Source organism: Caloenas nicobarica, chromosome 15 (assembly GCF_036013445.1).
Source record: "Caloenas nicobarica isolate bCalNic1 chromosome 15, bCalNic1.hap1, whole genome shotgun sequence".
In the NCBI taxonomy this organism is placed as follows: domain Eukaryota; kingdom Metazoa; phylum Chordata; class Aves; order Columbiformes; family Columbidae; genus Caloenas; species Caloenas nicobarica.
In genome coordinates, this window is record NC_088259.1 from 7,133,471 (window position 1) to 7,155,907 (window position 22,437).

At 42.6% G+C, this 22,437-nt stretch overlaps 1 protein-coding gene across 1 annotated transcript in view; it reads left to right on the forward strand.

Annotated features, from left to right (window-relative positions):
• TOP1 (DNA topoisomerase I) overlaps nucleotides 1–22,437 on the forward strand; it is a 67,529-nt gene that overhangs the window by 41,115 nt on the left and 3,977 nt on the right. Inside the window, exons 5-17 of the mRNA XM_065645863.1 lie at nucleotides 389–447; nucleotides 3,179–3,274; nucleotides 4,513–4,588; nucleotides 5,184–5,281; nucleotides 9,690–9,805; nucleotides 13,606–13,727; nucleotides 14,444–14,566; nucleotides 16,036–16,223; nucleotides 16,840–16,984; nucleotides 18,051–18,194; nucleotides 19,308–19,493; nucleotides 21,102–21,170; nucleotides 21,803–21,917. Coding sequence (XP_065501935.1) covers nucleotides 389–447; nucleotides 3,179–3,274; nucleotides 4,513–4,588; nucleotides 5,184–5,281; nucleotides 9,690–9,805; nucleotides 13,606–13,727; nucleotides 14,444–14,566; nucleotides 16,036–16,223; nucleotides 16,840–16,984; nucleotides 18,051–18,194; nucleotides 19,308–19,493; nucleotides 21,102–21,170; nucleotides 21,803–21,917 — 1,537 coding nt within the window. The remainder of the gene's footprint in view (nucleotides 1–388; nucleotides 448–3,178; nucleotides 3,275–4,512; nucleotides 4,589–5,183; nucleotides 5,282–9,689; nucleotides 9,806–13,605; nucleotides 13,728–14,443; nucleotides 14,567–16,035; nucleotides 16,224–16,839; nucleotides 16,985–18,050; nucleotides 18,195–19,307; nucleotides 19,494–21,101; nucleotides 21,171–21,802; nucleotides 21,918–22,437) is intronic.

Consider the following 22,437-nt stretch of genomic DNA (forward strand, 5'->3'; position numbering starts at 1 on the left):
CGTGAATGGAGACAGTTCCACAGTGGAGCTGTGTCCACTGGCTCCACATTTTTTCCTCGGTTCCTTTTCACTTTGCCAAGCTTAGATTCAGAGACAAGGGAGAAAAATCTGTTAGATCACGTTCGTTCCATACAAGGACGAACTATGCACTTAACTCCCATCTACTGATGAAATTGGAGGGTCAGAAAATATTGAATTGTCTAAGACTTAGAGAAAACGTTGCCTTTTTGGTGTGCCATGTAGGCCACAAAGGACTGCAGGGGACAATATAGTCACAGTGCCCTTTGGTTCCTTCCACAAGTTAAATATCCCACCTGTGTTGCATGTTGGACAAATAAAAGGTGTTCTGGGCAGTGCTAATCAGCTCCTACTTTTTTATATTTTTCAGATGAAAGCATCTTCTGGTGATATAAAAATAAAGAAGGAAAAGGAAAATGGTTTCTCCAGGTAAGACGTCAGGTCAATGATCTGAAAGAAGCAATAGTTTGACTTTTCTTAGGTGCTTGGTGTTTGACTCCTCTCACTTGGTCTTGGGAAAAAATTGTAACACTTTTGACCCCTTCAGACAATATATTCTTCTCAGTTACGGTATTGGTAATTGATCTACTTAGCTAGTAACTGGAGATGGGAGCTGTTGAATACCTGGTATCTGCCTGCAGATGCTGGGTTTGTCCGGGTGTTAAATAGTTGAATTCTGCTGAGGACAGATTGAACTGTGGAAACATTGGTAGCTGGAACTGGAAGAACCTCTGTTGTAAAGTGGGTACCTGAACCCTGCAGGCACAGCCTTGTAAAGAGAGTCCAGATTAACTCCGAGTGTCTCTTCTGTGGGTGATCCAGCCTAAAGCTTTGCAGAGGAGTGACGAGTAAGGAGGGTGCTTGTATAAAATCAGAAGTACCTTCAGAAAATGCCTAGATGTCCTACTCTACTAAATTCCTGCCAATAGTAGAGCCTTTTGGACTTAAGTGTTGTATCAGTCATCACTAAGTAGTTTTCTTAAAACCCTGAAGTGAGCAATTGATAGAAGAGTACTTTATCTTAATAGTTGACTAAGATCTCTTGTCACCTGTTTAAATCCAGACATTGGTTATTTTTAAGGTGGTAAATCTGGTCCACTGACTTACTGGAGGTCTGTGGTGTGGTGGATGCATGTGTTCAGATCTGTTAGTCAAGAAAAGCTTTCAGTTGTGTCCAGTTTTATGAATCCACTTGAGGGGGAGGAAAACAAAAAATAAAAACACAAAAAAACCCACCACACACACAAAATCCTTCGAGTCTCACCATGTTCTGTGGATGCAGAGAGGTTGGAAGAAGACACCTGTCTAGTCCATGCCTGTTAGTTGTTCTTTGCTCCTATTTAAAAATGCAAACGAAGTAGTTGTGCTTGGCACAGGGGAGAGGCGCCCTCTCCAGGCGCTTTTGGGGCTGCTCTGGAAATAGAAAGCCATGACATTCAGATGTTTCATGGTGTAGGACGCAGTTAATATATTATAACTCTTTCTAGCCACTGCTATTCAGCAGAATTGCATGCATGTGTTCATCTCGCCAGGGACATGGGGTGTTCTCATATCAAGGTAACTCTCTAGGTCCCTGGATCCTCCTTATGTCCAAGAGCATTTGTGTGTGTGTGTTTGAGGAAAGCCTGGAGGAGCCACCACAATTGTGCTTTTTTCAGGGCCAAAAGCTGGCTAAGAGTAAAGTAATATTTTTTTTTTCCTGCTGAAATGTTCTTTTACAAATTCACCAGAGAAAAATGTCCTCACTCAGATGGTTTTGATTTTCTTCCTTAAGACTTGGTAGGATGAGCAGTGTTACAGTCTTGGGAACAATACAAGTCAAGGTTCAGCTTGGTCATACAGCTGCTTTCTTTTAATATAATCACACTTTATTTCCCACGATTACGAAATGTTGCGAAATATTTCAGTGTTAAAATAGACTAGATAAAATTCCTAGCAGCTTAATAAACAGTAGGTCTCCATTTCTGCCTGGAAGGGAGAATAAATTAAATGGGACAAGTACCTCTTTTTCCATAGATGTTTTGCAACTGTCTACATGCTTCAGACTTGTGTCTCAGTTAATCTCGGGCGATGGCACAGAAATGGCCTCTTACAGCAACGCGTTTCTGTTTCTCCCGAGTTGCATCTGCCAGCGCTGCAGCAGCTTTACAGCTGTGAGAGAGCAAACTGCCTCCTTCTGCTTCATAGACACATCACTAGCTAAAATAAGACTCCAGAATGTCTCTTGCTGACTGTGATCTACAAAGCAGAATGCTGCTTTTTTTTCTCCCGCTCCAGCCAATTGCAAAATCCACGTGTTGACTTGGAAGCTGAGGCAATTTGATACAAAAACTGCTGATTGAATATGAATAGGAAAGCCCAAGATGCCACTGTTACTTTTTCTACCTGAGTGGAGCAGCGCTAAGTGCTTCAAAATGTAACGTTGGACTCTTTGAGACATCTTTTTCTTTATGAAGATAAGTGAAATGCTTCTCTGAAATCCAGAAATAATGAGTTTGTTTAAAGGGATAGTCTCTCTTGTGCTCATATTCCATTTTTTTCTCTTATTACTGGTGTCTTGGGACATTATGGCTGAAAACATTGAGCCTAATTTAATATTTGCGGTCTGTTGAAACGGACAGGACCATGTGCTTCTTGCCATTTCGGTAGTGAAGAGAGACTGATCAGTTTAACTTTGCCAAATCCGTGTTTCCTTTTCTGGTTTCACATGCCTCGATATTTAGTTGGCAAAAGATGCAGGGAAACAGCTTTCAAATCTTCGTTTAATTGAGAATCCTTTTCTCTCTCAAGGATATGGAGTTGAAACTAAACAATATCCTTTATTTGACTGCACACATGCATGCATTTCTGGTTTTTTATAAGTATACTTGAAAGTACTGGAAGCTACAGTTGTTTTTACTCAAAACCTCAAACACAGTGAAATCTGAGCAATTGATATTGATGTTGTTTGAGTTGAGAAATGGCAAATACGTAGATACTGAAAGACTCTCTCCTTATGCTGTCTTGTGGATACTCAGAATGACACACCTCAGGTCTTTGGGGTCTTAAGATGACAACACGTTCCAGGACTGGAAGACATGGCCCATTTTTCAGACGATCGTTTCTTAAAACGGAGTTATTGCTTGTTTCCAATAAACGTTGTCTTTGCTTCTTTTTGTAGTCCACCCCGTATTAAAGATGAACCAGACGATGATGGGTTTTATGTGTCTCCTAAAGAGGACTCCAAGCCCCTGAAGAGACCTCGGGAAGATGATGAGTAAGTGACACAACTGCTAGTGACTTGGATGTTTGTCTTTAGTTTTAAGAAGGTAACATTGAGAGAGCAGGTGGGATTTGAGGTTGTCAGCACATCCTTGTTCAGATGGGTGGCCAGGGACTGCGACCAGACCCCTTATGCTGTTACCAGTTCTCCAAGCTGGGCAAAGGCAAAATACCATTATTTATAATACCATTATGTGCTGTGCAATATTGCAGTGCTAGTAAATTTAAAAAAAAAAAAAAAAAAAAGGAAGGTAGGTAAAGACACCGATGAAAACTGTAAAACATAAATCTGAGCAAATTAATGCTAGCTAGGTGGCTGCAGCGGTTTCTGTGGAGTGAGGAAATGATTGCACATGAGGAAGAAAATGCATCATCAGCCTGTTTGGGGTGGGGGGAGGTTTGTCTGCACTGCTTGCCGTGATTCGCCTAGAGTCTAAATATGTCCTGGGTTATGCTGAGGATTTTTGTCTCTAAATCAAAAGAAAAATACACATGATGATTGCCTGATATATATCCAGTAAAATAAGACCAGTTAGATCACACTGTGATCTGTCACCATCCCTGTGCGTCCATCTCTTTAGATAGCGTGACCCTTCAGCAGCCTGGACTTAAAGGGTTGGAAGCGTTTAACCATCGTGCCGTTCTGCCCCTCCGTGGTATTTCTCTGTTTCCAAGTGTGATGGGTGTGACATCTTTTCTTTTGTGTAATCATTTGCTGCCTTCTGTTAAGTTTTTGTGACCTCCCCTCTCATGTCTGCAATGGAAAGATTAAGAATTTGGCAGTAGTCAATTTTGCTATTGTTTGAAGCAGTGGGGGATACAAGAAGTGGGCCTTGTAGGCAGATCCCAGACTGATGGCTGGAAAAGGAGTTGGGGATAGAACATGCCACTAAACTTTTGTCCGTTATCCAATCCCATGTAGTCACTGCGTGGCTACTAGTGGTTTTGAATCAATTCTTCATCAAGGAAGGTTTTTGCTTCAGCAGTGTGAAATTGTGGAGAGGTGTTCACAGTAACAGTTTATGGAGTTTGGGGGTTTGTAGGATGTTTTGCTGGATAGGGATTATTCAGTCTTCTGAGAGAGTGGAGCGTAAAATTATATTCTTTAGAAATTAAGCATGCCAGAAATATTGTGAATTTATGCACACAAACTTTGTATATGTATGACTTCTCTTTATTTTTTTGTACTGGGAAATTGACTGTTTTCATCAACTGGGCTTTTTGTTCTTACAGTGCTGAGTACAAACCCAAGAAAATCAAAACAGAAGACATCAAGAAAGCAAAGAAAAGGAAACAAGAGGAAGAGGAGGTAATATGAAAGACGAGTTTATTTCTGTGATCAAGAAAAGCAAGGCTGACCCCTTGGTGTTGAATTATGTAGAGCAAGAGGAATCTGATTCAAGGGGAAGGAGGCAGGGGCCAGTCTGGGGCAAAGCTGCATGTAGTTTGTAGAGGAGCCTTAATAACTAATACAACTGGTAATTGCAGAGATAATGTAGCACTGTTCAAAGCAGAGAAGATGAAACCAAGATCAGCTGCGAGAAAGACACCTAAAGCTTTTAGATGGAGCCCAAGGTAGAAATTTCTTTGGAGAGGGACTTAGCAAGGAGAGGTTAGCCATAATTCGAGACTAATGAAGTACGCATCTAGCAAAGATACCCTTGTGGGGAACATGTTGCAAGCACCTCCTGGCAACATGGTTAATTCTTCCCTTGAATTAGTGTCTCCCTGGTGAGCATTAGCCAGTATGTTCTCAGAAGCCACCTCACTGTGGTAGAAGCACATTTATGTAATGAGGCCACAAGAATTCAGTTGTTTGTGGTCAGACCCCGGTTTTAAAACATCTGGTCAGGGAGGAGGGAAATACAGTAGCTTGTTCTAGCAGATTCTTACTCATTTTGCAGGACAGCAAAGCAAAGAAAGCTAAGAGCAAAGACAAGAAAGTCCCTGAAGCGGACAAGAGAAAGAAGCCGAAAAAAGAAGAGGAGCAAAAATGGAAATGGTAACTATCTATTGATGGTGTAGGCTACTCTCTGCACCTGGGCTTTCCCTGTTACCTCCCATGCTGACTGAGTGAGCACATCTGGCTGTTTTGTTGATTCACGAGGGTTTGTTCTGAATAATTGGCTTACGTTCTGGTAAGCTCTAAAAAATATCTCACTCACTGTGTACATCCTCTGAAGTAGAAGTGAAATACCTTTTTTTTGTATACCTAAAACAAGAAATAAGATTTTTGTGGTGGTGCTTTTAGGTTTTTTTCCTATCTGTAGAATGCAGAACCTACCTATAATGAGTAGATACAAATATTCTTATGCCCAGCACCTGCTTCTTGCTGACACTCTTCAGAGCAATATGAAAATTTGTAGGCTTGGGGTTATCGTCAGGAATACATACATATGTGCAGATGTATTAACTGGTGTTCTGGAAGATCTTACCTGTATTATACACACGGTAAACGAGTGGATGTCCACCTTTTTATTCTGTCTGGGTGTCAACTGTGAGCCTCTCAAAGCCGCTCTGGCCTCTGGCACAAAAACAAAAGTTGGTCAAGGGACCAGTTAAGCTTGGGCTGTTTGGAAAATGAATTTTGAAAATAACTTTTGAATGGAAAGCACTTTCTGTCTTGCTCAGGATCCTGAAGTAACATCACTGATGTTGTGCTTTCACTCATTCTTAAATTTTGTTTAGAACCTTTTTAAATAAATCTGAACTCTGTGGCTCGTTTGTAATACTGACCTGTGCTGTCTCAGTAGTGCTCTGTGTAAGAAATCTACTGGATTTTTTTTTTTTTTTTTTTACTATCCGCAGTAATTTAAGCTATTGTTATTGCTAGATTTGAGGAGCTGGTCTGTGTGTGTTTTGAAGTTTGAGCTTTAGTACTTCCCTCAGTTTATTGCATATGTGGTTTTCAAAAGCGTGTGTGTTTTCTGCACTCCTGTAATCTCCTATAATGTATTTTTATGACCTTTTAGGGATGATGTTTCTATGAGTGTTTTCTTTTCTGAGATCATTTGGCTGTTTTTAATGGATTTGTAGTGTTGGGGAATACCTTTGCGATCTTCTTCAGTCCTCTCAGGTTCAGTCTTTTATCCCTTTATTGTCAGTCTTATTGATTCACCTTTAAAAAGAAAAATTCTTCTGTGATGTTTGTAGTCTTCGCATATTTCTCTTTGATTGTCACAGCCTCCTCAGAACATCAGCACTTGCATATTTTTTCATACTTCAATAATATCTTAGAAATTTGCTTTTCAAGCCCCTCCCCAAAAATATGTTTTTTTCCCCCCCCAAGCAATCCGCTTTTTCCTCGATCCCTTTGACAACATGTTTTTAATGCGCTTTGAATTAACAGACTACAGGGACATGAAGCAATAGGAAGCTGCAGAAGGTCTCTTGAAGCCTTAACGATCTGTTGTCATTTTGGCTTTGTCTCAGCTGCCCTTGCTGGTTCTGCCCAACTTAATATTCTGTTATCACAGCTCCCTTTTCTTGTAGTCCGTATCCTTCAACAGCAAACCTTCACTGGAAAGCCGTTCTGTTCTTCCCTCACCTACGTTGGCAGCTCAGTCCCAGGTAGCTGTGTTAACCGCTGCAATTTGTGCTCACTGCAGCGGAAAACTGCCTTTGAAAGCGTGTTTTGCAGAATTTGGCAGTAGGTATCTGCATCCTTCTGCTGATGTTCCTGCCATCCATCTGCAGCTTTGTGTAGCCTGTGCTGGACAGGGTTTCATCTGCACTTCACATGTGTCTCTTAAGGGCATTTTATGTTCCATCTGAGTCAATTTTCTGAACGTCTGATATCTTTTTTTGGCTGCTTCCTCGAGTGCTTGCTGCCTGGAGCGTTTTCAGCCTCACTTATGTGAATACTTGATGTTAGGCATTCCCAAGGCACTGGCCTCGTTCATCACCCTGTGGAGCTCTTTTAGAGGTCATTTTCACACCCTGTCAGGGGGTGAGGAATATGTGATCCAGAGTTGTACCTTGTGAGCACTCCTCCCACCTGGTGTTATAGCAAGTTCATTTCTTTAGAATAACATATCCCTGAGGTATATTCTCATTTTTTTCCTAAGGCTCTTTTCTACTTTCATTGCACTTGGAAAAAAAAAAAAAAAACCAAAACAAGAAAACCCAAAAAACCCCAAAACCCAACACATCTCCTTCATGAGCTACCCTGGCGTTCTTAGACAGGTTTGATATGAGATTTAATCGAGGAACCTGCATAACTGATTAGCACAATTTCTGCTGAAATCAGTAAGGCAGCTTTCCTAATAAACAACTTTCTCCTTGCTCGCACAAAATCATTTGTAGCACATTGCTTTGGGGCCAGGAGGCACCTTGGGCAGTGTTGCTGTGGTGCTTTTTTCTGTTTAAAACCAAAGGGGGATGAAAAATCAGCCAACCTCGGGAGGCTCGCTTTCACCTTTTGTCTTAATGCTTATGTACAGTGTTTAGAAAGGTGGAGATGGGATTGGGAGTGGTTTGTGATCTTTTCGTGGCAGACTTTCTAGTGGCTTTGGGCTTAGAAACCATCCCATGGATGGGTAGCCCTCCCCAAAGGCACAACATGCTTCAGATAGCTATTTAAACTGCTACTTTTCTCCATGCTTCTGTCGTAAAAGAACAGGAATGGGTAAAAAACCAGAATTTCTCATCAAGTAAATACCAGAGTGATGAATCTTAAAAAGCCACGGATGAGAAACAAGAATGACAAGCCTATCCTGTAAGTAGTAGCTACTGTGAATGAGCTCCTGATTTTTTTCTTACCAGAATAAAAATACTCATTGTCAGAGAGGATAACGTTTTTCTGGCTAGGAGGAGAGGTGAATGGTTTAAATTTATTTTGCTGGAATATTTAGATTTCTAGCTTCTAATTAATTTTTTTTAAAAAAAAACAAACAAAAAACAATCAATCATTAGGAATGTAAATATTTGGGATCTAGACTTCAAATGTCAATATTAGTTTCTTATATCAACATAGTTTACTCAAGCTTCTTCCCAGCCAGGGACTGCAAGTCAGACGTGTAGGTTTTGTACTGGCAGCTGGGATTATGTGCGTTTCTGATGAAAGATGTTACTGTGCTGCTCGTGAGAAAACGTCAGGTCTGGTGCTGTGGCCAAAGACTGTGCAAAGCCTCCCCATACAGTTGCTGTTCCTTAATTACTAATGTACAGGCACCAGTGACGCGTTTTGAGTGCCTTCAAGCAGAAGCCCTTTTTTGTCTCTATACAGTACTTATCTTCTGTACAGTGACGCTGTTATTAGGGATGAAATGATCCGCGTTTTGCATCACAGTTCCCGAGATCCACGTGGTACATACATGTCTTTTCTCAGCTGCTGTCGCACCCGGAATGGGACGACTCCAGAGGGCTGACACCAGAGAGAAGCTTAAACTCTTTTTTTAATTTTTATTTTTATTGTCACGGCTGCTCAACAAAGTTGTCTGGGCAATTCAAAGGCTGGGCGCTGTGACAAGTTAATGGTCTTGCAGTTGATTAATCACTACAGTAAAATAGCCTTTCTCAGCAGGGATCGCTGTGCCAGCAGCGTGTAGCAGTGATGTTCTGGTGATCATGGAGGAAGTGTAGAGGGGAGGAGCGTGGAATCGGGGTTTGGGCACAGGGTACTGGGAACACTGGCCTGGCCGGACCCTTTTTCCCTGTAGATGAATTGCTGACCCTGTGAGTTTGTTCAGCTGGAATGTGGCCTTGGTGGCGCCTGCCTTGCTGTGTTGTGACACCTAATGCATCATTTGCGAAACGTTTTTACAGAGGTGCTTTAAGGCGAGTTTGCAATTTTCCTGTGCTACTCTTTCTTCAAGTATGCTTTTCTTACCCAAAGAATTGGAATGAATTTAAAATGACAGAGCAGGCTTCAGTCTTTCTCATCCGAGCAGGTTTGTTCTCATTTAGGTCGTAAACGAACATCTGTTTCTTTATCTCTGCCCTTAATGGCATACTTGTCCACATCTGAAAGCAGCTGCATAATATACTACAATTGTTTGGCTTTGCTGAGCAGGCATGCTGGACCTGATGTTGTTATAGATCACAGCTGACTCTAATTTGGCATGAGCCTAGCTGCTTTACAAGACTGAATTCTTCATTTTCTTAAGTTCTAAGCTTTTTCAGCTGTGTGATTTTGTGAAAAGAGCAGCAAGTGGGAGGTGAGGACTATGGTGTCATCAGATAACCTGCAACCCAAGGTGTTCTGTTCATGGACATAGCTCTGCTTTTTTTTTAAAAAAAGGAAAAAATAATAGAAATGGTGACAGTGCATTGAATATTTGTACTTGGTCTGTGCCTGGCAAAGCAATCATTGCTTGCTGATTTTTCTTTAGCATACTCTTATACCCACGTAGTAATAAAATGAAGTTTAGCAGCTTAAAATTGTATTGGTTCGTATTTCTTTCTTGAAGGTGGGAAGAAGAGCGCTACCCTGAAGGCATTAAATGGAAGTTCCTAGAGCACAAAGGTCCTGTATTTGCTCCACCATATGAACCTCTGCCTGAAAATGTCAAGTTTTTTTATGATGGTGAGTCAATCTGTGTTTCCACTTGCTGGGAAGAGAAATAAACATTATCAGGGTATTGTGATGTTCTTCCAGGGACTGAAGAGATGAGGAGGTGGTTTTGTTTTAGTGGTTAGCTTGAAAGAAGTTCCTGGGTGGCCAAGTGAAGAAAGGATCTGTACAAGAACAGCCTGCTGAATTCTGCTCACCAAGTTGACACGGAGATGAACTTGTTCTTACTCTGTTATGGTAGTAAATCTCTCAGGTTACTTAACAGTATGAGAGTGTCTTAGGTCTGAGAGCAGCAGTGTGTAACCAGTAGAATATGTAATTGTAGCTACTTCATCACTGGTTAGGCTTGCTCTGTTCTCTTTAACCATATGAACTGCAACTTCCATCATCTTCGATGAAATTCATGATCATTTGGTGGCATGAGCAGAATAAAAGAGGACTGAATTTTGGTACAAATGCTGAGGATCTTGTAGGAATGCATGGGATGACCCTGGCCTCAAGGACACAGCCCTCTAGTGTAATGTCGTGGTCCCACTCACTAACCAGTGTGTGTGGTAGAACTAATTGATGTGAGATTCTAATATACTGGGCTGACTGGTTGTTAGAGGCTCATGTGGAAGGGATTATATGATGTGATGCCTGCTGGAGATGGGGCTTGATGACCCGTGTGTTTCCGTTTAGCTCTGTGATCTTGTTAAATGAAGGATCAAATTAACCCAGGATTGAATTGAGAGGCATTCGAATGGATGAAAATGTAATTTTTGGTGAAGGGGACATCTGTGCATGGAACTCTTCCAGGAGCAACGTGCGGTTTTCATGTGACATGACACAATGTTTTTAAATACTGGAAAAGAGATGGCATTCGTTTTCAGCAACAATGTAGTGAAATAAACATATTGCATCCTATTAAAGGCTGTCTCCAAGCAAGTACCACAGCGGTCAGGGATGTCTACAGACTTCCTTCTTAGGGTTCAAGAAGATACAAATTTGGATTTTTTTTTTTTCCTCTGTTGAGGAGTGTACAATATCTCTCCTGCTGTCTAGAGACGGGGAGGGGTAAATGACACTGTTGCTGTCCCTTCGGTGCAGGCAGCAATAAGCTCCTCTTCAGTCTCGCCATCTATTTCATGAAACCTCTAGGAAGTGCAGGGATTTCTGCAACCTCTGTCTGTGTCATAGCAGAAATTCATCAATAGGCTCAACAGTGAATGGGGTGGTCGGGGATTCTGGCAAATAAAGCAATCACATAAGTCTTCCTGGAGAAACTAGGCAAAAAATCAGCTGTCTGATTTACTCAGCAGCTGCTGAGAGCTGCTGTCTGTGCCCATGAGGCATTGTCTCATTTCAAGATGATCCTGGGACGATTCGTAGAGTCTGGTAAGCACGCGATGGCTGGACAGCCGGCTGCTGGCGCTCGCTGGAGAAACCTGGCCCTTGCCGAACAATTGCGTTGCAATGTTTTCATTGCACACAGTGACTGCTGGGCCTATTGTTAGCGTTTACAATACCAGACTCGGCCAAGGACCTTGAAATGCCAAAACCATCTTTTAGAGCTTGACCACAAGTTTGACTGTGGGTTAACAAGCTGCTGCTCATACCCTAGAGGTGGCTTGGACTTGGGTCTTTTTCTGTAAATAGGGCAAGGTAGAATCACAGAATGTCAGGGACTGGAAGGGACCTCGAAAGCTCATCCAGTGCAATCCCCCCGCCGGAGCAGGAACACCCAGATGAGGTTACACAGGAAGGCGTCCAGGCGGGTTGGAATGTCTGCAGAGAAGGAGACTCCACAACCTCCCTGGGCAGCCTGGGCCAGTGTCTGTCCTCACTGTGAAGAGGTTTCTTTTCATGTTTAAGTGGAACCTCCTGTGTTCCAGTTTGCACCCATTGCCCCTTGTCATTGGTTGTCACCGAGAAGAGCCTGGCTCCATCCTCGTGACACCCACCCTTTACGTATTTATAACCATGAATGAGGTCACCCCTCAGTCTCCTCTTCTCCAGCTCCAGAGCCCCAGCTCCTCAGCCTTTCCTCACACGGGAGATGCTCCACTCCCTTCAGCATGTTCATGGCTGCGCTGGACTCTCTCCAGCAGTTCCCTGTCCTGCTGGAACTGAGGGCCCCAGAACTGGACACAATATTCCAGACACGACCTCACCAGGGCACAGTAGGTGGTAGATGGTAGTGTAGATGGTGGCAATTGCGTTTCAGTCTCTTACGCTCATTTTGTCCCCTGGTTGCTCTCTGGTTTTCAGTTTTTAAGTCAGGTAAATACTATTCATGGTTCCGGAATAAATATGTGCTTTTCTTTTTTAGCCCTGTCACTGAGAGCCTTTTCAAACCCTTGTAAAAAAGAGGAAATTGAGTCCAATAAAACATATTCTCAAGTGATTAGATAAAAGTGACTGAGCCTTCAGCAATTTGGGAAAAATATCAGTCATTTTAGCCCCCTAACGTGTTACTAACTTGATAGCCTCTTGCAAGCGAGACTTGCAGCCTGGAAAAACCGTTTCCTTCGCCGTCTCTCCCTTCCCCCATTTCCTGTTATAAGCAAACAAATGCTGTATTTTAGGTTGCAGCTTAAAAATTGGCAGAGTTACTGTTGGTTTAATTTAATTGTGGAATATTCTCAGATCGTGGGGAGGAACTTTTGCTAAGCCCTGTTTTACGAGGGTTTATAGATCCTAAGGCTTTTAAAATGGCTCCCATGGTTTAATTTTGGAGATGATGCAACTTTTTAAAACATGTAGTAAATCAAAAGTGTGGTATTTTTTTTCCAAGAGCGTAGAAGAAACAGCAGTGTTTCTTGTATTGACTTTTGTGCAGTGAAATGGTCGTTTAAAAATCCACAGGTGTTGACTGTCTGCCACCCCATTGGGACTTTAAATATTTCTTGCAACTAACTGGAGATGTGAGCTGCATGCAAAACCCTTCACGGGGATCACTGACACCTCACGTGTCGTCAGGAATGCAGCCTGGACCAAAAAGACACTCGATAGGAATGTTAGATGTCAAATCCACAGCTTCGATGTTGCAGCAGCCGCTTTTTTCCCTTGTGTTTTAAAGTCTTCCCTTGCAGCAATTTCTCTTTGTACCGCAGTCGTGCAGACAAGCTGAAATGTGACCTCTCCGTTCACCGAAAGCTCAGTCTTTCTTAAAAATGAGTAGCTTTTGAGCCTGATTTGGAGACACAGGAGTGCGTTCCCACAGCAAAGGGAACGATCAGCACAATCCTGACACGTTTCCCTGCAGTGAAGGGGAGGTAAATATTTGGCGTCGCTTCCAGCCTATTTGTGGTGTGTACATAGGAAGGGCTCTTCCTGGCTAGAAATAGCTAAAGGCTAGAAGGGGTGTTCCAAAGTCCCTCTGTGGGTAGAAGAGGAATACAGAGACTGTATTTCCCATATGTTTGAGTGCTGGAATATCAAATTTAATAAAATCCCTTGCCTTTTTCACTTCAAACAGCAGCGTCTCCCCAGGAGCGTACATAGCACTGGGATGTCTCCGCATAGGGTTTCCTGCAGGAGGCCTTTTCCCCTTCCTGCCCTGCGTCTCTCAGACCTGTCTCATCAGATTGCTATTGCTTTTTTTAATGTTTGGATTTCAGAGGAAACATTTTTTCAAAATGTTTATGATGAAGGTCAAGCAACTGTGCTGCTCTGTTTCCTTTGCCCATCCAATTTGCTGTACTATGTAAAATTTTTAAGAAAAACTTCTCTGTGATAAATATAGTGTCCTTTAAGGTAGTTACTCTGGCCTCTTTCTGGCTTCAATTCCTGTTGACCACTTTGTTTAAAAAGAAAACCTTTCTTTGTAGGTAAAGTCATGAAGCTGAGCACCAAAGCAGAAGAAGTTGCCACATTCTTTGCAAAAATGCTTGACCATGAGTACACTACAAAGGAGATCTTCAGGAAAAACTTTTTCAAAGACTGGAGGAAGGTAGGCACGTAGTCCTGGGCTGCGCTGACTGCAGACACAGCCCGTGTCCCCCTAGAACTGGGCAATGGAAAGAGGCCGCTGTCCCGTGCGCAGGAAAGTCAGCTTGAGGCAATGAAAAGCTGCCTCAGATTGTAGCTGTGAAGTTCTTAGTTTATCCTGTAGTTTCACCAACAAGAACCGTGACATAGGTACCTTTCTAAACCAACAAAGTCAGGTTTCCCCCAACCAAATTTGTCTGTTACGGCATGATGGGGTATAGCTGATCTGACTGTGACATGCCCTGTTGACGATCCAGCTTTATATTAGAAGGAAACCTCTTCCAAAGACCTAAAACTCAGAACTTTGCCTCAGCCAACTTATCAGCCATAAGATGAAACCTTCAAACGAGTTGATGCAGTTTTCCTAAATAGGTTACTGGGTTTTACTCCCTCTCAACCATTCCAGCCACTGTTCAGTGGGAGAGATATGGGAGATGCCAGCACTCGCAGAGATCAGAGCGCTGGAAGGCCAGCCCTCCGTACGCTCTGCTGCTTGTCCTTTATGCTTTGAGCTTATCTGGAGTGAATGTGTGCAAGAATTTGGGGATTCTTGGGGTTTACTGTGAGGGCTGGTCTGGTCTGTTATTCCTTTTGAAACTGCTTGGACTAGGGTAAGCTCCACTATGCATGAAAACTTACTATGTATGAAAACTTAAAGTGCTACTTTCTTTCTGCAAGGAAATGACCTCTGAAGAGAAGAGCACTATCACCAGCCTCAGCAAGTGTGACTTCACCCACATGAGCCAGTATTTCAAAGCTCAGACAGAAGCTAGGAAACAGATGTCCAAGGAGGAAAAACAGGTACCGGAGGGAATTCTAGAAGTCATCTTGATTCTTAGTTGGCTTGTACACATCTTGGTGTAATCATTCCTCTGCCTGCCTTGTCATTTCTAAGTCAGTGTTTACTAGCTTTCAAATTATTATTTTCTTGTTAACTATAGGAATCTTCACTGTGCAGCTCAAGTAGGGCAAAGCACTGTGTTTACAGCTGAATCTCCATCCTGACTTGAGGTGATATTGATAGGGCTAAGGCTCCTGATCTGCTTAAGTAATAAAGAGAATCAGAGGTGCTGCCTCCATGGGAGCCTTGTTCCTTGGCCATTAATAAGCAGTGGATACTCGGTTAAGGATAGCTTCTCATTTTAGAAGCTCCTTGGGTTTGGAGGGCAAAATTGGGAATGGTGGAAGGGATGCAGCAATGACACTAGTGAATAAAATGAGAGAACAGATCTTAAATACCAGGTAATGCAGTTTTCTGAATTAAAAATGAACTTTATTTTCCAGTAACATGGCTACAGTGGCTTGTGGGGAGAAAATTAAATAGTTTTTAGATGACTGAGACTTACTGCAGTGGAAGCTGGAAGCTTGCCTTAAGTTCTCGGTTGATCTTTTGCAATGCTACAGTGAGTAGCCCTTTGAATGAGGGCCCTGGAAAATTGGAAGTATGGCCTTTGGGGTCAGAGGGGTCCCACCGAAAGAAAGACACCCGTGTCTTAGTGCTGTTTCAATTTGATGAACATGTGGGAGAGCCCTTCTCAGCTCCTTCCCTGGCAGCTGTTACAATGGAGCAGAAGTGGCTTTTTCTGTTAGTTTCTTAGCTGGTGCACCAGTGCTGTCTGTGGGTCAGATGTTTTATTTTGAGCTGCAGTGTTTTTATTTTTCCTTCCATGTAATTAGAGTTCAAGCACAGAAGTATGCAGTGAAATCTCAGCACATTTTTACTTAAGAGATTGTGTTCTAGTTACGAGACCATTTGCTGACACAGGCTTGACATGCGGCAGACTGGAGACATTCCTCTGCCTGCTTTCTGATGCCGAGTTCAAACACAGAAGTGTGGGTTTTGATACACAAACAGCCAGATGTAAAGTCCAGTGGATGTCAAATGCTGAATATAGGCTATAAAGCAACGATACTGTGCTGGGGCTGCCCTTGTAGCTGTGATGTGTGGATAGAGATAAATGCCTCTACTGTGGCAAAATTGTAGCTGTCTTCACCAGCCTTAATCTGTGTCTCTCGAATACAAGTTTTAAGAGAGTTTTCACGCATTCTTTCCCTTGTTCTAGTTTGTGCTGCTTGTGTTTTATGAAGGCTTTTCTGGATAGTCTGCTGTGCTGTGTGTTGATACAGCACTTGGTGTGATGGGGAACTGGTTTTGGGTTGGGTCTGCAGTATTAATCTGGTGCAAATACAAGCATTCTTTAAGTCTCAGTGTTTAGAGATGTGTGGGGTGCTGGGTGTACCATATCATCTTTGGTTTTGGCTTTTTCCAGAAAATCAAAGAGGAGAATGAGCGGCTATTGAAGGAATATGGTTACTGCGTGATGGACAACCACAAGGAGAGGATTGCCAACTTCAAGATTGAACCTCCAGGTCTCTTCCGAGGACGTGGAAACCATCCCAAAATGGGCATGTTGAAGAGACGCATCATGCCAGAAGACATCATCATTAACTGCAGCAAGTGAGCGCTAGATGCTTCACACTTTGACTTTGCTTTCTAGATAGGATAGCTGCTTTTTAAAAATCCTGCATAGGTTCACATTCAAGCATGCAGAAATATGCACGCTGCTTATCTTATTTTTGTATGGATAAAAAAACGAGTCATACAAGCAAAGACCAAACGAAGCTGTTACGGGTTTCACGTAGAACCTTGTCAACATATTTTCTTCCTCATGCCTATGGCCTGCACCTGCTTAAACAGTCTGTCTTTGTAGTATTGGCAGAAATTGATTTTCTTCTTCGTCTTCCTTGATGTTGAAGGCTAAGCTTTGGTGGGCTTCTCTTCAGTCGTGTCCTGATAAGTGACCACACTATTGCAGTGTCTGCAAATCAAAGCTGGGCCCAGCAATATGGGTTCCTTCTTATAGTATAATTCTTGCGCAGATGTGTATTGATAGCAGTTTGATCTTTGCTCACTTTGATTCACTTGATTTCCTGTGTATGGAAATAGGTCGTTAAGTTCCCTCAGTTTCTTTCCCTGTGCTTTCTTTGTGTGAAGTATTGATTACTTTCTCTAGTTTGATGCTGTGGAAGTCTCTTTGAATAGTTTTTATTTGCTCTTTTCTAATTCTGTGCAGGGATTCCAAGATCCCTTCCCCTCCACCAGGACACAAATGGAAGGAGGTCAGGCATGATAACAAGGTTACCTGGCTGGTGTCATGGACTGAGAACATCCAAGGTTCTATCAAATACATCATGTTGAACCCTAGCTCAAGAATCAAGGTAAAGATCTAGTTAAAAAAAAAAAATATATATATATATCTTACAGGTCATGTCTCTAAGAAGCAAATGTAGCTGTTGGCTAGGAGAGAGATAGGAAGTAAAGCTGTCTTCCTATTTCATGCTACACTGATTGAAAAACATAAGACGATTTCTGTGCTTCTGTTCCCCTTGAAATGAAAGAATACAATTGCTGCACAGGAGAGCAGATGAAATCTGGAAAATGTCTATTGAAAAGCATCATTGTATCATTCTTAGTAAGAATCCTTTACTCTGTGTAAACCTAAAAGGAAGCAATTTATCTAAGAACAGACTTGCTCTGGTGGATATTTTACCTGCTTTTGCCTGAACTTCCCCCACCTGATGGTGTAATGAAGTTCTAACCATGGATTGCTTAGTCAATTGTAAAATTAAAATCATGGCCAGGCTACTGGCTGAGAAGGCTGGTAAGGAGCTCATGACTAAAGGAAACAAACCCTGCTGTGGGAGCAAATCACAGATCAATTCTATGAAAGCAATAACAAACCTGTGGAAAAATAAGTAGCCTTCATTTTCAGGGTAAGATTTAAGTTCTTCTCATGAAGTCTTTTTTTAAGAGGTGTTTTCCTGGATTGGAAATAACGGCTTTGTTTTACAAGTATAGGGAAAAATCTCTGTTCCTTGTGCATTTGTGCCCTCTTTTTGCCATGGCTTGAATATATAATAATGATGATGAACTGTTGATGTTGCTTTTATGTTTTATGGGTGTTTAATTACACAGCTGAAAGAACATAAGTGTCATTTGAATAAAGCAGAGGAAACCATTTATATGTTGAGAAGCACAGAAGACATAATGTCTTTTGTGTCTTTATAGTCGCTTCCGTGGAAGCGTTTAATATCATGGAAATCTGAATTACCTACAGCTGCGTGGCAGCATAGTTTGAAGCTGAGCTGTTCAGCAGCAAAATCTCAGTGCTTTTGTACAGCGAGAGCATTTGCCACACACAGACTTGCAAAGCCTTGAGATGCAGATTGGAACCGGTCCTTTTTCTGTATTCCAATGCTGACTCCATCCCAACTTCCTTTGCAGGGTGAGAAGGACTGGCAGAAGTACGAGACCGCTCGGAGGTTGAAGAAGTGCGTAGATAAAATCCGAAATCAGTATCGAGAAGACTGGAAATCCAAAGAGATGAAAGTACGGCAGAGGGCTGTGGCGCTGTACTTCATTGATAAAGTAAGGCTCATTCCCCAGCATGCTCCTCTCACCTTTCCTGTCCTGCTGGGAATTCTCAGCAATACGCTGTATTTCTGTTCCTAGAGCAGAATCGAGCCCAGTTACTAAGGTATCCTGAGACTTCCTGGTCTCTTTTTCCTTCCCATTACCTGGAATCTAGAGCAATAAACTATTGTACTGAACATGGCTATTTCAGGCAGCATTGTTTGAGTTCAGGCAAAATTCACAGCCTGGTTGCGGAATCGCCTGGTTAGATTGCTGGGAAGTTTGTGTGAGCCTTTTGTCTCCAGCTGCTTGATTTTTTTCCTGCTGGGAATTTCTGCTGGTTTGTCACCTCTTTAGTTCGAGGTCACAGTCATGAGGTTTCATAATTATGCTAATTTTTTTTACTACGACATAAAGAAAACTGCAGTCGTATCGATGCATTTAAAGCTACTTAAAACCAGCTCTCAGAGCTGTTGCCCTGCTAGTGTACAGTGTCTTGACTGACTAAATTAACAGTTTTTGTTCAAAATGCTTTGATGTAAACCAAGGAAGTTTGATTTGAATAATTGTGGTTTCATATGAACCCTGAAGGGTTTTCTTCAAAAATAAGAACTTGTTTTAGCCAGTACTGTTAAAACACATTTTTTTTATTCAACCATATGTATGTAGCCTTTTGATTATTTATATAACTCAAAGTGTCCTGTATGGTCTAAAGTGTATTTCTTTAGCATGCAGTGAAGAGGTAGGATCATAGAAGATGAACAACTGAACTTTATGATTTTGCATCAGGTTGAATTCACATGGAAGTCAGTTTGATTTAAACAAAAATCAGATGTTTTGAGATGGATTTCCATTACTCATGAAAGCTGGTAAAGCATCTTGCTTTTAAAAAGATGGATAGATTTGTGGCATTAGTTTAAGGTTATTTAAAACAGATTTAAAGAGAACTTAAGGGGTTTTTTCTATTAGAACTTTAAGCGTCAGTTTTATCCACTCAAGTTCATTTTCTCCCTTTCTCTTCTCCTATGGATGTTGTTGATTCTAGGCCACTGTCTGAAAGTTTCCACCATCTATACATTACTGGGATGGTTTGAAATGTTTACCTCTCTTGTTTTGATATAAATGTAGCTAGCCCTGAGAGCTGGTAATGAAAAAGAAGAAGGAGAGACAGCTGACACCGTGGGCTGCTGCTCCCTGAGAGTAGAACATATCAAGCTGCATCCCGAACTGGACGGCCAGGAATACGTGGTTGAGTTCGACTTCCTTGGAAAAGATTCCATCCGATACTACAACAAAGTCCCTGTTGAGAAGAGGGTGAGGCACCTCCACAAACACATACAGACTGAACTGCAGAAAAATGTGGTCAGCAGAGTTTTGGTGGCAATAACAGGGTGCTTCGTCACTGGTCAGATACCTAGCCAGAAAATAAGTCAGTTAATATTATTCCCTTTTTATTGGCAGTGCCATGGAGAATAAGGCTGCTGATGCTGTGACATAATCCAGCAGATATTTAAATGTCTTGCTGCCCTTCCCTCTGGTCTCGGTGTCAAAAGTTGGCATAACATAACGGTAACAGCGATGTTAGATGGATTTCTTGGGTCTCGTTCTGGTCAGCAGAGTTGGTTTTGTCACCTGTAGATGATAGAGTTCTAGGCCCATATGAAAAGGAACTGCGTTAAAGGTTCTGAAATGTGGTGCTGGACGGCACTGTTAGAGTAGCAGTTTGTCTTGGGCTTTCATGAAACTACTTTCCCTGTCACAGTGGTTTTGTTCATGTTGGAGCTGAGCCCTCACTGAGGTAGGTCTTGATCTCAGGTGCTCCAGAGCACACAGAGTAGTTGCACTGATACTTCTGGCCTATGAACCTGGGTATCTGCCAGCCAAAACTTCTTTCCTATGTAGTGTTAATTCCTTTATTTCTTTGTCATCTGCCAATTTCAAATCTCCTGTGATCTTGACTTCATTCCAGAATAAATCCCCGTCCAGCAGTGTGAAGTTGGAGGGCGCTATGCAAAAAGACTTGTTTTTGTGGGTGTGACAGCTTTGGATCTGGCCCACAGCTCTGCAGTCAGTGCAGTGTTAGATACTGCATGTATAGTACTGTGGTGATGGTAAACAACAATCAGCAGTAGATGTCGGCCTCTTGGGGAACAAAATAACCAAAGGAAGCCAAACAAACAAACAAAAAAATACGACTGCTATAGAAATGAGCATGTGCTGGAATTCTTATTCCCTTGTTTGAAGAAAACACTTTTCCTGTTTAAATTTATTGGTGTTGGTATCTCTTGGTGTCTCCAGTGCTTACAACAGGGAACTGATTATTGTAAAACTAGAAATCTTTGTATATTAGGTGTCTATAGAAGAAGAATGTGTGTTGTTGAGAAGGTGGTAGCTGGGGATTTGGAGCACACAGAGCTGGTATTTGTGGTCTCTATAAATAATGAAAGATGCTTTCATCATTCTCCCTACCACAGTGAGACTTGTTGGGGATGGAACTGTATGAAACATTCAATGCAGCAGTGAGAAGGGCTGGTTTTTGGTAGCTTCCCTCCATGGGAAATGGCTCAGGGGTCTCTTTGGCTGGAGTAATGATGGAGAGTAAGGGCAAGGTGGTAACTTTGGAGTCTCTTTCTCTGCTAGGCAGCTAAGCCAGAGCAGAATCGGGTCTCCTGCAATCTTGATCTAAAGGATGAGGATAAAGGGCATTGAATGCTCAGGACTCCTGTTGCTGGGAGGAACCTTCACCACAAGTGTTGTATTGAGAGATGGGTCTTTGCCTGCTGGGAAGTAACATCCAGCATCGTCACCGTTGCCTGAAAACAGTTGAAGTGGCTCCCTGGCAGCGTTGCTTTCTTATGTATTACTGCTATCTAGCACTGTCTGGTCTGTGTACCCAGAGTTACTGGTTTTCTTTTCCTGCAGGTGTTCAAGAATCTTCAGCTGTTCATGGAGAACAAGCAGCCTGAGGATGACCTCTTTGACCGCCTCAATGTAAGCATGTAGTCAGTGGTGAGGGATGGTGGTAGAGGATCACGAACAGACTCACTCTGCACCGGGCAATAACAGTTGCTCTGTTCCAGAAATGGTTTCAGTGGCAACTTTATTCCTGAGCAGCCTAAAAGCAGCGAGAGTCTGTCTCGATCTGGTATTGTCCACTGTACCTGCAGGTTCCTGAAGCGATGGGCTTTGGTCCTGGTGAGCCTGGCTGGCTCTGACTTGGGGCGGTTTTGTCAGAGTTCAGGGAAGATGATTGTGTGAGGTGACAGATTTTTCAGCTGCCATCCCCATCTGCACATTTGGCTGTATGGGAGCACTGTGGTGGTTCGGGCACCTTCCCTGGGACCAGACAGACACATTTCTACCTGATGGGAACCAAAACCTCCACATTGAAGACAACTTTTTTTTGGCCACTTGTGGTATTTGATACCACTCTAATACTTCTTGGTTCTTTGTTCACTTTTCCTGTGGTTTCAGTAATGTTGTGGCCCTTCTGTTGTGGTCTGGTCTGAGTACATTGGGGTTCAGCTGTGAGCTGCATGACTTCATCAGCAGCGTGTCCAAAGATTTCACAAATGCTATGGTCAATTCCAGTGCTAACTGTCATCTCCTTTCTGCACCCTTAGACCAGTATCTTAAATAAACATCTTCAAGACCTTATGGAGGGACTGACAGCCAAGGTATTCCGTACTTACAATGCCTCCATCACGCTACAGCAGCAGCTCAAGGAGCTCACTAATCGTAAGTCCTGTCCTTGAAACTCTGAGGGGAACAGATCATATCCTCCAATACAGACCTGGCTTTCTTGGCTTAGCCACAAGTCGTATATCTACACACAACTTCCTCGTTGCAGTTTTCCCAGTGCAAATGTCAGACAGCTGAGGTCTCACCAAAAATTTGCTGTCAAACAATGTTTTGGGGTATTTGAGCAGCCCGGCACTGGGGCAGGGCAGAGCTGACTGGTGAGCACACCAAGGTGTGTCTGATAGTTTATGCCTGTCCTTCACCAAATATTGTACTTGCTTTCTGTTAATTGTGAAATGGTATGGTCCTGCTTCATCTCCCTTCAGTGGCAGATGGTGTCTTTGTTGCTGTCGAAGAAACTGTCCTGGAAAGAGTTAGGGCCCAGGGTGGAAGTGGTCAGGCTGTTAGGACTGTAATTTGAGTGAAGTGTTGGGACTGGCCCATCAGAGGGGAAGGTCAGCTCTGCAGTGACCCAGCTTGCAGAGTCGGTAGGACAGTGGCTGGGGCTGCACAGCCC